Source organism: Hipposideros armiger, unplaced genomic scaffold (assembly GCF_001890085.2).
Source record: "Hipposideros armiger isolate ML-2016 unplaced genomic scaffold, ASM189008v1 scaffold_96, whole genome shotgun sequence".
NCBI classification, from domain to species: Eukaryota; Metazoa; Chordata; class Mammalia; order Chiroptera; family Hipposideridae; genus Hipposideros; species Hipposideros armiger.
The window spans coordinates 2,584,854-2,599,863 of record NW_017731446.1 but is presented as its reverse complement, the minus strand read 5'-3'; the positions used below and the strand labels follow the sequence as shown (position 1 = coordinate 2,599,863).

Sequence of the window (15,010 nt, the reverse complement as noted above, 5' to 3'; positions counted from 1 at the left end):
TTTAAAATATTGGGTTGTCAGAAAAGTCATGATCTGTTTTTTCTGTTTTTCGTTGCAAAAATGCATCATGACTTTTCCGACAACCCAATAGTTGTTCCACGAATGGTTTATATCTAAGATATGAAGTGAAATAAAATAGGTGATTTTAAAGGAAACACATTTATTTTTAAGGAAATAGACCAACATAAAACAAGAACAGAAGACAAGGCTGTGAGGAAAAAACGTCAAAACTTTTTTTAAAAAAAAAGCTTTAAAAATGGTAACTTGTCACAACACTCTTACCCTGGGACCCAGCCGGTAGCTTCTGCTATGTGTGTCTGAGTAACCATTGCTGGTGCAGGGGTATATGGACTCCCAATCAGAACACTTCCTGAACTGGTTAGTCTCTGTGGTGTGCTTATAATCTGTAAAGTTAGGACAAAGAAAATAACATCCTTCGTTATTAAAAAACGCCTACAGGTACAAGCTACATACAAGAAGGAAACCTTATTGCCTAAAATGCACTTAATATTCATCGTCTAAAATATAAGCAATACCTTTGATTCATTTATATTCTTGGGTCTTAAAGCAGTCTCCTGAATACTGACATGCGGTCATAATGCAGGTTTCGGCAAGAAAAAAAGAGCAATTTGGAAGGATTAAGTTGGCAACTGAGAATGTTTTAAAAATCAGAAAAATGAAGAGCTTTCTTTGAAATTACAGAACCTAATTCCAGTCGAGCTTGATTTACTAGAACTGGGGTAATAGCAAATCAGATCTTCACAGTCCAAAATATATGCAAAGACATTATACAATTTGGATTACTACACAGATGTAATTTTATCTTATCTTATCTTTTTTTTTTTTTTTTTAAAGCTGAGCCATCCTGCCACCTGTTGGCAGTTCAGCAGCAATTCAGCTCGGGCCGGACTCGAACCGCTGTTACTCAGAGCTCAAACTCTTAAGCGAGCTCTTAATCAACTAAGCCACTTGGCCAGCCCTCCTATCTTATCTTTTTTTAAGAGCATTTTATCATGTCATTAAATATTTGTCCAAGACATTTTAAGGACAGTAAAACATTCCACCATGTGAATTTATTATTCCCTATGAGATATACATGGATAGTCAATATTATAAACAATGTTGTGATAAACATTTTTGTACAATGATCTTGGCCTTAATTTCTATTTCCTAAGGATAGACTCCAGAAAAGGAATTGATGGAACTAAGGATATGGACTTTTAAAAAAAGTTCCTTGGTATATGTTACCAAATTGCTTTCTAGGTCTTAATAATTTTCATTGGTAAATAGAACGTATTTCCCCCAAAAAATGTTTATAATAATTAATACAAAAACGATTTAGCACCCTAGTAATATCTTTAAAAGTATTTTCATAAAAAATAAATAAATAAATAAATAAATAAATAAATAAATAAGGGCATGCACGCTCCAGTGAGTGGGGTTATTAATGAAACAAGATTGTCTCTATGCGGATAATTGTTGAAGGAGTTGCTGGGCACACAGGGGTTCTCTCTATTTTTGTGTACTTTCAACATTTTCCATAATAGTAAGGTTTGGTTTAAATCCCGATTAAGAGAGAAAAGCATCTATGGGTATGTATAATTTTTAAATGACGGCTCTCAAACAAAAGGAATAGTTCCATTTCTGCTGTCTTATGAAGGTCAAAATGCTAATTAATTTTTATCTCCCTGAATAAAACCTATTTCTGCAGCCAGGGGCGAAACTGAGTCATTAAGTTAGTTGCTAACTTGCTCCATAATGAACCAAAGGGAAGGAGTCATCGGCATTCCAAGCTCTCAGTTCAGACTTACTAAAGTCTGGTCAACATTTATTCATTTATTAAATTCTTAAGAACTTTACCTTCTGTTTGTGTTTGGCATTAGGCCAATCTGGAGCTAGGAAGATATTACTATATACAAATGCCTAGCAAATCATTTTAATAAGTTAATTCTATAGTTAAAAATAAAAAACAAACACTGACAGATGTGTGTAGAATTCTCCTTCTCTACAATATGCCAAGGACTATTAAACAGGGCATTCAGAAGCTTGCTTCCTGTGAAAATATGAATACAAGACAATGTGTTTGGACCTCCTGCCCCTCCCCGCACCTCCTCTCACCACCAACCTCCATTTCAATGCAAGATATTTTTAAGGGTAGAGAAAATGTTTGCAGGGCCTAGCACAGCGCTCATAGGAAAGGCGCAATAAATATTTACTGAACTGAAACAGTAACTTTTAAAATGAAGACCTAACTTTTAAAATGATGAAAAAAAGTGGCTTTTGTTCACTGATAGGATTACATAAAAAAGCAGTAAGAGAATACAATATAAAAAGTATAGTTTTCACCGATGACTATATCACACATTCAAATGTCCTCTATGATGGTGACCTTGAGTGTGACAGATTAAGAAAGGACAATGTGAATATCTGATCAGTCTCTGGTCTGCTCTATTCCTAGAACAGGAGTCTCCACAAAATAATTCTAAATGCTTCAATTTACCCTTGAAACAGATTGCATTACTTGTGCAGTATTTATTACTAAGGAGTTCTTTTTCTATATCTTTTATTAGTAGCCTACAGGCTCAGTTTTACCTAATTTAAAGAGCTTTGTAGACAAAAAAGAAAAAGAAAGGAGGAAGGGAAACAGGATATAGGGGGAAAATGGTTACCATTACTGAGGTGACGTTGGAAATGAATTATGTTCTAGTTTATTTTTTCTTCCTCTATGCCTGATTTTCAACTGACATTATTTTCTGATGTGAGTGCGATCAGCAGTAAACTCTGTTCCCTTCTCTTAGCACAGGGCTACATAGTAAGTCCTTAATAAACATTCCCTGAATGAACAAACTGGAGAGATGATAGACTTGAACTGGAAAACCAAGTTAGAAGTTCTTGTGAGATGCAATGGGTTCTTACAACACTGGGACAATGACAGCGAGTCTTAAGAAAAACCAAAGGAAAGTCACCAGAACTTGATCAACTACTGAATACAGGAAAACTGTACAGGTGGTAAGTCCGACATGCTTTATAAAACTGAATCTTAACTGTAAAATCCAGAATTAAAATTAGAGGTAATTAGAGGTAATTACTTCGAGTATTCAGTTGATCTGATAAGGAAAATGAACATTTATTTTAAATTTCAGTCTTCCACCCCTTAAAAAAGACCAAAGGCAATCTTAATTTAAATGTAATCATTTGGTTTTTTGACAATAGAGTACAGTTAGGCTATGAAAAATCACATCGCAATTAAGCCTCATTCTAGAGATTTTCTGCCCTCAATCAATAAATCTTATGTACTACTGCCATCTACAGTAAGAAAAGCCAAGAGAACATCCATATTCTGAAGGAAAAAACAATCTATAATTACAAACTGTTATATTAAAGGGTTTCATTATTTGATAAAATTTTAGTTTACACTATAACATGCAGTTTTAACCATATTAAAATAAAAGTAGTCAAGATAATCATGAGATTATCATATATATACTATATATATATATATATATATATATATATGCAGATTTATAGAACAAAAACAGTTACTGCTAGTTTCTATAAACACAGAAATAACTTTCTTCTTGTGGCCTTTCTATCTACCCTTAAGATTTGCCTTCCAAAGGGACATGTGAAATTTAAATTTGCTTTAGGAAGCAAATGAGTGAGGTTTTACTCAAGAATTGTCCAATTAAACAAATATTTCTTAAAATCACGCATGAGACACTGAAGGTGAGGGGACCATGTTCAAAAGAGGCAAGCAACAGAAGAAAGAAATGGCTCTAATTGGGGTTCTACAACAATTAGGACATCAAAAAGAAAACTCTGATTCGTGCCCAAGATCTAAGAACTGCAAAAAGCACCTCAGAATCAGGAAGACAAATAAGGGCCTTGGGCAGGTCTGGTTTGAAGGAGAGCCCCTAATCTCCTCTCCTTCTTCTGACCTTTTCTGCTGATTGTGAGGTTTGCAGTAATTGGATAAGTAGTACACCTGATTACTTACCACTGTCAGGACTCAAGTGTGTAAAGACTTTCATGTCCATTAGTTCACATTGACAATAGAAAGAGAAATCATGTTTCCAAAAGAGAAATTCAAATTTGAGCCACAGCAGTATCACTAAAATACCAACAGGGAATATTCTCTCAAAATAGAGTACTGTAAGGAAGGGCCAAACTCATAAGAGTTCAGGTATGTTTGTTTGATTTTGGTGTTTAAATAATCATATTTCAAAACACAGACTTTAAAGTCAGGTACCTTATCTCATTTGCACCTACTATAGTGGCTGGTGAAGGGCAAAGGTTTAGTAAGTGTTTTGAAAATATACCGGGGACTACCCTGAAATGGGAACACTTACCTGAGCTTAAGCCTCTGGGAGGTTTGGAGCTAGCTTACATTCTTCACATAGTTACAGTACATTGTGTAAGATCTTTGGCTTGAATTCTGTAGATAATTAACAGTCCTCAAGCGATCAGGAAAAATGTCATGTCTAGAATTTCTTAAAATCTTAAAGACTTTCTGGAGCCATTAAATATGTTAAAAGATATTTTTGCTAAATAATTTTATATTGAACGTAGTCCACAGTACTGTATATTATGAGGAAATTTTATCCTTATTGCTCTATAGCATTGACAATAGAGGGCTATTATTCAGATATTTACGTACTTTTGCTAATGATGGGTAAAGCCATTTTAAATTAGGTATAATTTTTAGAGTAGTTGCATGCAACTTTGTTTATAAATAAGGCTCTCTAAAAGTGCTACATACTTCAGGCTCTAGCATAACTGAAATACCTTCAAAGAAATAGTTAAATATTTTCCATTTTCATTCATTATTTCTACTGTAAAAGATTAAAATGAATTGGCATATTATTTTTTCCCCAAATGTCCTTCAATCAGAGTTTAAAATTAATAGCTCCAGATAGAGATTAACTAATGGCTCATGTTCAGTTTATATGAGAGTACATAGTTTAGGGCAGTAAAGGTTATTTTATACGGAAACAAAGCAAGAAAGCATAAAAACATAACAGATTTCAAATCAATTTAATCCAACAACTGAAAACAACAAAAGCCTCACATAGGGAGCAAAAACCTTAATATTACACATACAGAATCCATAGTCACATACGTGAAAATGAAACACTGAAGAGCACAATGCTTTTCTTTTTCTCAAGACTTATTAATCAGATACATTCAGATAAAAACAAAACTTAAAAAAAAAAAGTGACTGAAGTAAGAAATTAACTAGATATTTGACCAACCATCTTTTTAGTACAATTATCCTCTACATTAGTCTTACCTAAGCAAAGTTACAAATTCTAAGATTTGATGATTTTCTTACCATTTGGGGTCCAACATTCACATTTATTGGTTCTAAGGTTTTTGGTAAAATCTTTGTTGGTGAGTTGGTGCTGGAAACTGGAAATGCAACAAATGAAATGTTACCTGAAATGATATCAAAACACTGGGTTAATGTTCTGCAATATCAAGACCGCCTTCTAAAGCCATGGTCCTAATACCAGGTTTGCTTAAGTAATTTATAACTATCTTAATAAGTAAATTATAAACAAGAAGGCTTACTGAAAAGCCATACCAACTGCTTTGTTGTAGTGAATACAATTAGTTCTGCTGAACAGAAAATCTGTAAATAAACATACTACTGGACTTTTGGATTTTTTATATATAATGCAAAGCATAGTTTATACCAGAGTTGAGAAATCCAGTTATATCTTTATTAGACATCATAGAACAAAAAATGTATGAAGTATAACATGAGGTAAAATAAATATCTATTAGAATTTCTTTATTTATACTAGAAGTTAACATATTTTCAAAATATTGAGTTGGTAGTTTTTTGAGGTTTTATTACAATAGAGAAAAAAAAGATGCTACCTAGCTAGGTTAATGATATTGGAAATTGTGGGATCTATATGCAGTGTTTTCAACACTTCAAATTTTAAATTAAGGTAGCAAAGTACCACCCCCAAAATGAAAAGCCAACCAATAATCTTCTGAACTACTACAGGACTACTTAAGTCCTCCAGACAAACGTCAGTCTATCAGTGTTTCTTTTAGAAGTAACAGTGTACTCTAATATACAAGGGAGATTACCCAGAAGAACGTGGAAGAGTCAATACTGAAACTCTGGGGGAAAAAAACCAACATTTAGGAGCAGGACCAGAGAGACACCTCCTTCTCAGTCTCCTTCCTCACCTGTCCTCCTTTCTTAGCTCTTCCAAAGCTTTCCCATACTCCTTAATCCCCTCCTCTTACCTTCTAATTCTCAGCAGATACTCATATCTCCTTCAGTAAGGAAATCAGACCAGCAGGCTCATGGACAGCTCTTCTTCCTCAACCTGTGAACTATTTGCACCCTCCCGTATTTTTACTTGATTCTCTCTGACTGGAAATTCTCATGTCAATTACTTCTTTCATGTCTGCACTACACTTTCTGTCTCCTCTAGGATCCCACCCATCAATTATGTGCTCTGCCTCCTGCGTTTTCTGCTTTATCACGGGCTCCTCCCCTTCAGGTTCTCTCTCTCTGCCCATTTGTCAGGTATCATTTTCTCTCAATATTCACATTTTAAAATCAAATTCTTTATCTTTTTCATGCCCACTCAGTAAGACTTAACACCCAAATCTGCTTCTCTTTCATGTTCTCGGTCTTGATATATTGAGTTGTTGGAAAAGTCATGACGCATTTTTTGGTTTTCGTTGCAAAAATGCGTCATGACTTTTCCGACAACCCAATACAACTGAGCCTTGGTATATAATCATCGCCCATGCAGTGATCCAAGCCAGAAATAATCGACCCCCTTCTCATTCAACTGACCACCGTATCCAACTTGTTATCTCTTTACCCGGGTTCCTTTATGCCATGGGCACTTCTTTCATTAGGAACTTATCAAATATGGTTTGAACGCAGTTACCATGGTTCACAACCGTGACTGTGCAGTGGAATTATCTGGGAAGCAATAAAAAATACCAGTGCCTGGGTCCTACCCACAGAGCTGCTGATATAACTGATGTGGAGCCAAGCTGGGCATCAGACCGTTAAAAGTTCTCCAGATGGTTCCAGTGTGCAGCTCAGGCTAAGCACCACTGCTCTAACTGGCTATCCTACTTCAAAGAGCTTTCCTCGCCACTCTACACATCTCTAACAAACCAGTCTTTCAACTGGCAAAACTGTTCTGGACACTCCCCCACTTGAGGCCTTCAAAGGTTTCATGACACTTCCTAAACACCTTTCAAACTCCTCCACATGGCAGAGCTCCTGTGTGGGGACCTCACCCCTGCCTCCCATCCCAGCTTCAGGCACTCACTCCACATGCAGCCTACACTCCAATCAGATGAAATACTTGGCAGTTCCGGAAAGGCCCCAGTTCAACCACCCTGACTTTGGTGTACACACCTTTCCTTCTGCGTAAGTCTCTCTGCTGGGACAACTTCTACCTCCTAGCACTTCAAAATGGGATTTCAGCCATTTTCTGAGTTATTACTATGTGCCAGAGTCTGCTCTAGAGACTTCCCACATATACATCATCTCATTAATGCTTAGGACAACAGCGTGAAATATATTATTACTGACTCTATTTTACACATGAAGAAACTGAGATAGAGTGAGGTTAAATGATTTGTACAAGTTCCCATAGCCAGTAAGGGCCATGGCTCTATCGCTCAAGTCTGCTGGGTCGCCTCCTCCTTAAAAGCTGTCCCCAGCATCTGTGGTCTAGGTCCTGAGTGCCCTTCTTCTGGGTTTTCATAAACCTATTATCATTTACATGTAGTTCTACTACAAGTGGGCTATGTCTCTCAGCTTTGTATCCTAGCACCTGGTTTAGTTTCTGGCACAAAATAGGTGCACAAAACTATAAAAACTGACTGATGAGCACAGATCAGAGCTATTTCTTTTCGTAATCTAGATGCCATATTTCCTGTAATGTAGCCTAAATTGTATCTTTTCCCATTTTTTAACAGGTATCATAACTTATACTAAGTTTGAAATAAAGTTAAATACCAGGCCCTTTGTTTACTGTTTTCAAAAACATGACGGAACAACTAGTATTATGAAACAAAGTTTCTTTACGCTGTGTAACTGTGCAGCTGATTTTTTTTTTTTTAAGCTGAGCCATCCTGCCACCTGTTGGCAGCTCAGCGGCTGCTCAGCTCAGGCTGGGAATCGAACCGCTGTTGCTCAGAGCTCACACTCTTGAGCGAGCTCTTAACCAACTGAGCCACTTGGCCGGCCCTGCAACTGATTTTTTTATATGACATGCATATCTTAACAATTGTTAAAGATTAAGGTTATTATCAGAACTCCCAAATATGTTTATTCACCTGTTTAAGAATTCCCCTAAATGGAGAACAATCACCTGCGATTCTAGGGGAGGAACAGGAATGTAGGTGACAGACACCTGCCGTAACCTCAGTCCCAGGCAGGACAGGGACACACCACAGATCCATGTGAGGAAGAACACAGCTCTGAAAATGTCTGGATCTCAGATGGTTTTTTAAAATGACCTTCATGCTACTGAATGTTTAAGATGAAATCATCTCTGATACAGTGTTAGAAGCAAAAGTAAAAAACTTGCATAAACCAAAAACAAACAAACAAAAACAGTGAAACAGAAAAAAGATAGTTAAGGTCAGGGAACAGGTTGACCCCAATTTTAAACTTAAAAATAAAGGAAAATTAAGAACATAAAACTTTGGTCAAAAACAAACAAACAAAAGAAACATCATTAAAGCCAGATCTGTCATGCCAGTTAATACCAAAAGAATTTAGAGGGAGCTAAATAAATTTGACAAATTGATTCTAAAGTGTATCTGGAAGAGTAAAGGCAGGGAACAGCCAGGGAGATTTTGAAAAAAGGAATAATGGGAAAGACGAGAACTTCTAGCCTACCAGATTTCAAAATTACTACATAGCTAGAGTGACTGAAATAAGGTCATAAGAAACAGATAAAGAAATTGACAAAACAGAAATTCAAGTTCAGGAATTACTTCATTTACATGTGAAAATTCTATATATGGTAAAGGTAGCATTTCAAATCAATGGGGAAAGAAGGGATTACTTAAGAAATGTTGCTGAGACAAGCAAGTGTCCCTTTGGATAAAAGAAAGCTTAGATCTCAATTTCTCATCTTACGCAAAAATAATTCCAGAAAGAAAATATTTAACTATAAAAATTAAAGCCATAAAAGTATTAGAAGAGGGCCGGCTGAGTGGCTCAGTTGGTTAAGTAGCTCGCTCAAGAGTGTGAGCTCTGAGCAACAGCGGTTCGAGTCCCGGCCCGAGCTGAGCTGCCGCTGAGCTGCCAACAGGTGGCAGGATGGCTCAGCTAAAAAAACAAAAACAAAAACAAAAAAAAACGTATTAGAAGAAATGTAGTAATATTTTTATAATTTAGGGATGAGGAAGCCCCTTCCAAACATGTTACAATATTTAGGAACCTTAAGTAAAAATAGGTTGATAGGGGCTGGTCAAGTGGCTCAGTGCTCAAGAGTGTAAGCTCTGAGCAACAGACTCGCCAGTTTGATTCCCGGCCCGAGCTGAGCTGCCAACAGGTAGCAGGATGGCTCAGCTAAAACAAACAAACAAACAAACAAACAAACAAACAAACAAACAAACACCCCCCCAGAGTGATAGATTTGACTACCTAAAAGTAAGTCGCTAAGTAGCAAAGGACCCAATATACTTAAAAGACAAATCTAAGAGTTGATAAACATATTTGCAACACACAAGTCATTAGATTATAGCCTTAAAAATTTTATGTACTTAATTTCCCACTTATAAGTCAACAGCAATAAGACAATACCTCAATATAAAAATAATCTGAGTCCATGAAGAAATGTAAATGTCAGTGATCCTATGAAAAGATGCTTGATTTTAATAACAAAAAAATAACAAAAAAACCTTTTTTATTTACTAGATTAATAAAGATTAAAAAGTTTGATAATGCTTGAGTTGGTAAAGATGTGGCGAACTGGGTATATTTTAAAAATATTTACTTGGCACCTACTACATCTACATCAATACTAAGCAATACTAATGTTAAACACTACAGTTACTCAGTGCAAGTGATGTGTCTCCTGCACTCCACAGGCTGACACACACTGTCGGTAAAGGAAGGGAGAGCTGGAGAGCCTTTCTGAAGCGCAGCATGACAGTGTAATTAGAATAACAATGGAACTGTGTATTAAAGCACAAAATGTTAAATAAGTGCTTTAAAAACAATTATACACATTTTAAAGCCTCTTTCCACCTCAACTGCCCTCCATTGCCTAAGTGGCAAGCTGATCCCTGGCCTCTACAGCGACGTCACAATTAATAATGTGCATACCCTCTGACCAGCAATTCTGCTGCTGGATTTATATCCCAAAAAGCTAAGCAGATAAGAACAATTATACTTGTCCTAGGATTGCAGCATTGTGGATAAAAGCAAAAACCTGGAAACAATGTAAATGTTTAGCCATCTTTCGGTACATGTATGTGATGGAATATTATACAGCCCCGTCCCCTCACCTCAATACAAGTATGTACTGCAATGGAAAAATGTTCCCATTATAAGAAAACATGATTAGTATGATTCCATTTACCTTAAAAACTACATATGCACCTAAGTTTATACATGCAAAAAAAAATCTGGCAAGATAAATAACAAATTTAACAGAGGTTAGCCCTAGTGAGCACTATGAAGGAATGTTTCGCTTTGTTTTATACTTTTTTATTACTGAAAAAACATTTTATGAACATGCATGCACTTGTTTTATAATTTAAAAAGTTATTGCTACTCTGAAGAAGAAAAAGAGAATCAGCCACAGCTACTGAAACAAGATGAAGATCTATAAGGTATCTGTGTTTTTTAATTACTAAAAGTGAAATCTGCTTTAGAAGCATTTAAAGGGGATCCACTGGGATTTCAATAACTATAATATCCAGAAATAAAAGCCATGTATGTATTTAGATATAATTTACTTTCATCAAATCAACTAGATTCAGCAGCAGAAATATAATTTCTGCTTTCAAGTAAAAGGACATATGTAAACAGGTTAAAAACATCCGTCTCCCAAAAATTCAGTCAAGTTAAGAGAAGTAAACCAAACCGAGTCTAAACAATTGTTCCTAAGTACTTGGCCTTAATTCCTAGCTTCTTGGCAAAAGGGGCCTGACACTGTCCAGAAGCCAATTCCTGGCACTTGATGCATTTACAAAAAAACAAAAATTTAGAGACCTGCCTGGATTTGGGTTCTGGCAATTCCCTGAATTAACTAAACGAGATCAATTACACCCAGAGAAGGAGCTAGGAAAAAGAGCTAAAACATTATGCCAAATCTTGGCACAGGCACAAAATTTAGGTTCAAATTTTATTTCAATTTCTTGAGTAAATGGAATCTTTCTGTTTTCCATTAGAATCGTCTAGACACCAAAGATTGCTTTCCCTCATAATTCTTTAGGGGGTTCCAGTTCCAGTTAATCACCTTCAATATGTCCAATTAAAATGAAAAAATTCAGTTGAATAATTGTAGTTTGTCTATATGACACCAATATAAGTTATTTTTTCATAGCATTGACTTTCTGGGAAAAAAAAAACTTTTTTTGTTTGTTTTTTGCCTGCATTAGCTTTTGGAAAAACCTTCTTAACCCAAGTCTGTATCATGTATCACATCCTCCTTGAAGAACCGAATTAGTAACTTACTACAGGAAAGAATATACCTATTTTATGAGTTTGTAAATATGTCAAAGCAGAAGTAGTGGTATATCCCAGATGTACAGGGTCCACCTTCACAGCCCTAAAAAAAAGCTTAAAAATGACTTAAATTGTGGTGGTATATATGTTTGTCACATGTTAATTCTATTGCATGTAAATTATACCTTAATAAAAAATATGATGGGAAAAAATGACCCAGGCAATTTTATATTTATTACTAAGAGGCTACAACACTCTTGCTTTTTCTCTTCTGTTACCTCATTTGAAGCTATTTTTTATTTTTTAAACAGGTAGTTCGTGTATTTGTCAAATTACATCCCTAGCTACTGTCTCTTGTAAGTCTCCTGTATCATCACAATCTTTCCCTCTTCGCTACTCTCATTGGTACAAAAACACACATCATTTCTTTCATCTAAAAAACAAAACAATTTTTCTTCACCCTGCACAGCTCTCCAGCCACCAAACTCATCATTTTTGTTGCTCTCTATTGCAAAACACAAAATCTGTCGATGTTTGCTATCACCACTCTTTTTCTTTAACCTGCTCCCGTGTCTTCCCAACTTCATGGAAATAGCTTTTGCCAAGATCATCTCCATGTTGTTAAATCCAATGGCCAATTCTCAGCTTTCCACTTACTTTACTATCCATATTTGACACTTTTTTGTTTTTAATCACACCTTCCTTTGAAACACTCTTCACTTGGCATCCAAACCACTACTCTCTATTGGTTCTTGTAACTCACTGGCTTCTCCTTCTCAGTCTTGACTGCTGACTCCTCCTCTCTAAAAACTTTTGGGGGCTCCTCAGTGTGGCCCACCAACTTTTCTCAGTCCTCACTAGGTGATCTGATGGTTCCCACCTATACTTTTCCAAATTCAACCTCTCTCCTGAGCTTCAGACTCACATATCCAGTTGTCATTTCTCTTATCTCCATTTTGATGTTTAATAGGTATCTCAAACTTAACATATCCCAAATCTAACTCCTGATTGCTCCCCATCCCAATTCATTAATATATCCTGTTGGCTCTATCTTTAAAGTATGTCCAGAAGAGAACCACTTCTCATCTATCTGTTCACTGCTATCATTCTGGTCCAAGTCACCATCTCTTGCTTGAATTATTACAATATCTTCCTTGTTTATTAACCTGCTTCTGCGTTTCCCCCATCCAGCTCTGTTCCCAGGTTCTCCAATACAGAAGTCACTAGACACATGTGGCTATTAAGCACTTGAAATGTGGTTAGTGCAACTGGGATCCTGAATTTTAAATTTACTTAATCTTAATTTAAGTTTAAAAGCTGAAGAAGAATAAGATTTTCCCATTAGAGTTTATTGTTTTGGTAGTACTACATTTCAACATTTCGCTTCAACTGTTGAAAATTTTGCATCTAAACTGAGATGTGTTCTAAGTGTAAAATAACATCAGATTTTGAAGGCTAAGTACCCAAAACATATATCTCATTGATCCTTGTTTATACTGATATACATGTTAAACATAATGTTTCAGATATAGCTGGTTAAAGAATCTCTATCATTAAAAATTAATTTTACCTGTTTCTTTTTACCGTTTTAAATGTGGCTACTAGAAAAACTTAAATTACGTAAGTGGCTCATAGTATGCTAGTGAACAGCACTGTTCTATTCCCCACGCAGCAGTCTGAGTAATCCTGCCATGTGGAGTAGTTCTCTTTAAAACCCTCCTGTTGGCTTTGCATCTGTCAGTATAAGTGCTCATGATTTAGAGCCCTGTTTTCCCCGTACCACCCCCTTCCTGACCTCATCACCTGCCAGTCTCCCCTTTACTTCATTCCACTACATTTGTACGGCTGCTTTGCTGTTCCTCAAAACATGCCAAGCAAATTTCTGCCTCATGGCCTCTGTTCTTAAGTTTGTTCTGCTGGAACTTTCTTCCCCAGCTATCGATGTGCCTTATTCCCCAGCTCCCCTCAAGTGTCTGCTCAGCCGTCACTGCATCAGACCAGCCCGTATCAGCACTTCCTAACTGATTTTGCACCAGAGTACAGGCATACCTCAGAGATATTGCGGGCTCAGTTCCAAATCACCGCAATAAAGTGAGTGCCACAATAAAGCGAGTCGTAATCATTTTGCTGCTGAAGGGTCTTACCTTCAATTTGTAAAAAAAAAAAACACAAAACACCCCACAACATCTGTGAAGCACACTAAAGCAAAGCACAATAAAATGAGGTATGCCTGTGCTTATCTCTATATGCTATAGTGCATATTTATATTTCCTTCCTATGTAATTATTATCTGTCCATAGTCTACCCACTCTCAGAATATTAAGCTCTTCGAGGATGGGCTTTGCTATCTCATTCACTGCTGTATCTCCAGCATCTAGCACAGCGCTTGGGATAGCCGAGTTCAACAAATATTGTTGGGTGAATGAATGAATGAATGATGGAAGCATATGATACAAATTCATGAGACAAGAGAATATAGCAAAAACTAAGTTTCATCCCATCCCCCACCACCACCTAACCATTCCCTCCTCTAGTGACAGCTAACTGGTGCCAGTTCGTATATAACCTTCCAGAAAGATTCTAGACATATGCAAACATTTATGAATAAATATCCTTTTTTCCTTACACATATGGTTGAATGCTGTATCAGTTTGCATTTTGCTTATCCCCTCCCACTTAATACTGTACCTATCTTATATGTGTTTCCACGCCTGTATACTATGTAGTTTTCCTCCATATTTACATTGTTAGCTACATAGTATTTCTTTTCATGGTTATAGCAGTTTACTTACTGAGTCCCGTAGTCATGGAAAAACTTTTAGGATTACAAACATTTGGAATAGCAAAACTTTTTATTACTACAAATAATACTGCAATGACTATACATACATCTTTATACACATCTTGGTTGTACCAACTTGCCTTCCCTTCGGAAATACATACAAGTGTCTATTTCCACATATCCTTAGCAACTCAGTGTTATCAAACTTTATTTTTGTCAATTTTTAGGTTTAAAATGGCATCTGATTGTGATTCTATGTTGGTTTTATTACTATGAAGAAGGCTGACTTATTTTAAAAGTCTCTAAACTTTCCTTCCTGAGAATTATGTCCATCTTTGTACTGGCTGTTGGTGATTTTATTGGTAGACCCTCTTTAAACATTGAAGGTATAAGTATAGTCTTTGTTATACCTGCTGCAAATATTTTTTCCAATTTGGCATTTGTCTTTTGCTTTTATACATGATTTTCTCTGCACATTAAAAAATTGTAGTCAATTTATAGTCCTTTTCTTTTGTGACTTTAACATCCTACATAAAAAAGTCTGT

At 36.1% G+C, this 15,010-nt stretch overlaps 1 protein-coding gene across 4 annotated transcripts in view; it reads right to left on the bottom strand.

Moving 5' to 3' along the window:
- TFDP2 (transcription factor Dp-2) overlaps positions 1–15,010 on the bottom strand; it is a 144,512-nt gene that overhangs the window by 35,998 nt on the left and 93,504 nt on the right. For all 4 annotated transcript variants that reach the window (XM_019645996.1, XM_019645994.1, XM_019645995.1 and 1 more), the window contains 2 exons: positions 5,333–5,436; positions 283–404 (listed from right to left, as the gene is read on the bottom strand). In XM_019645996.1, the coding sequence (XP_019501541.1) occupies positions 283–404; positions 5,333–5,436 (226 nt within the window). The remainder of the gene's footprint in view (positions 1–282; positions 405–5,332; positions 5,437–15,010) is intronic.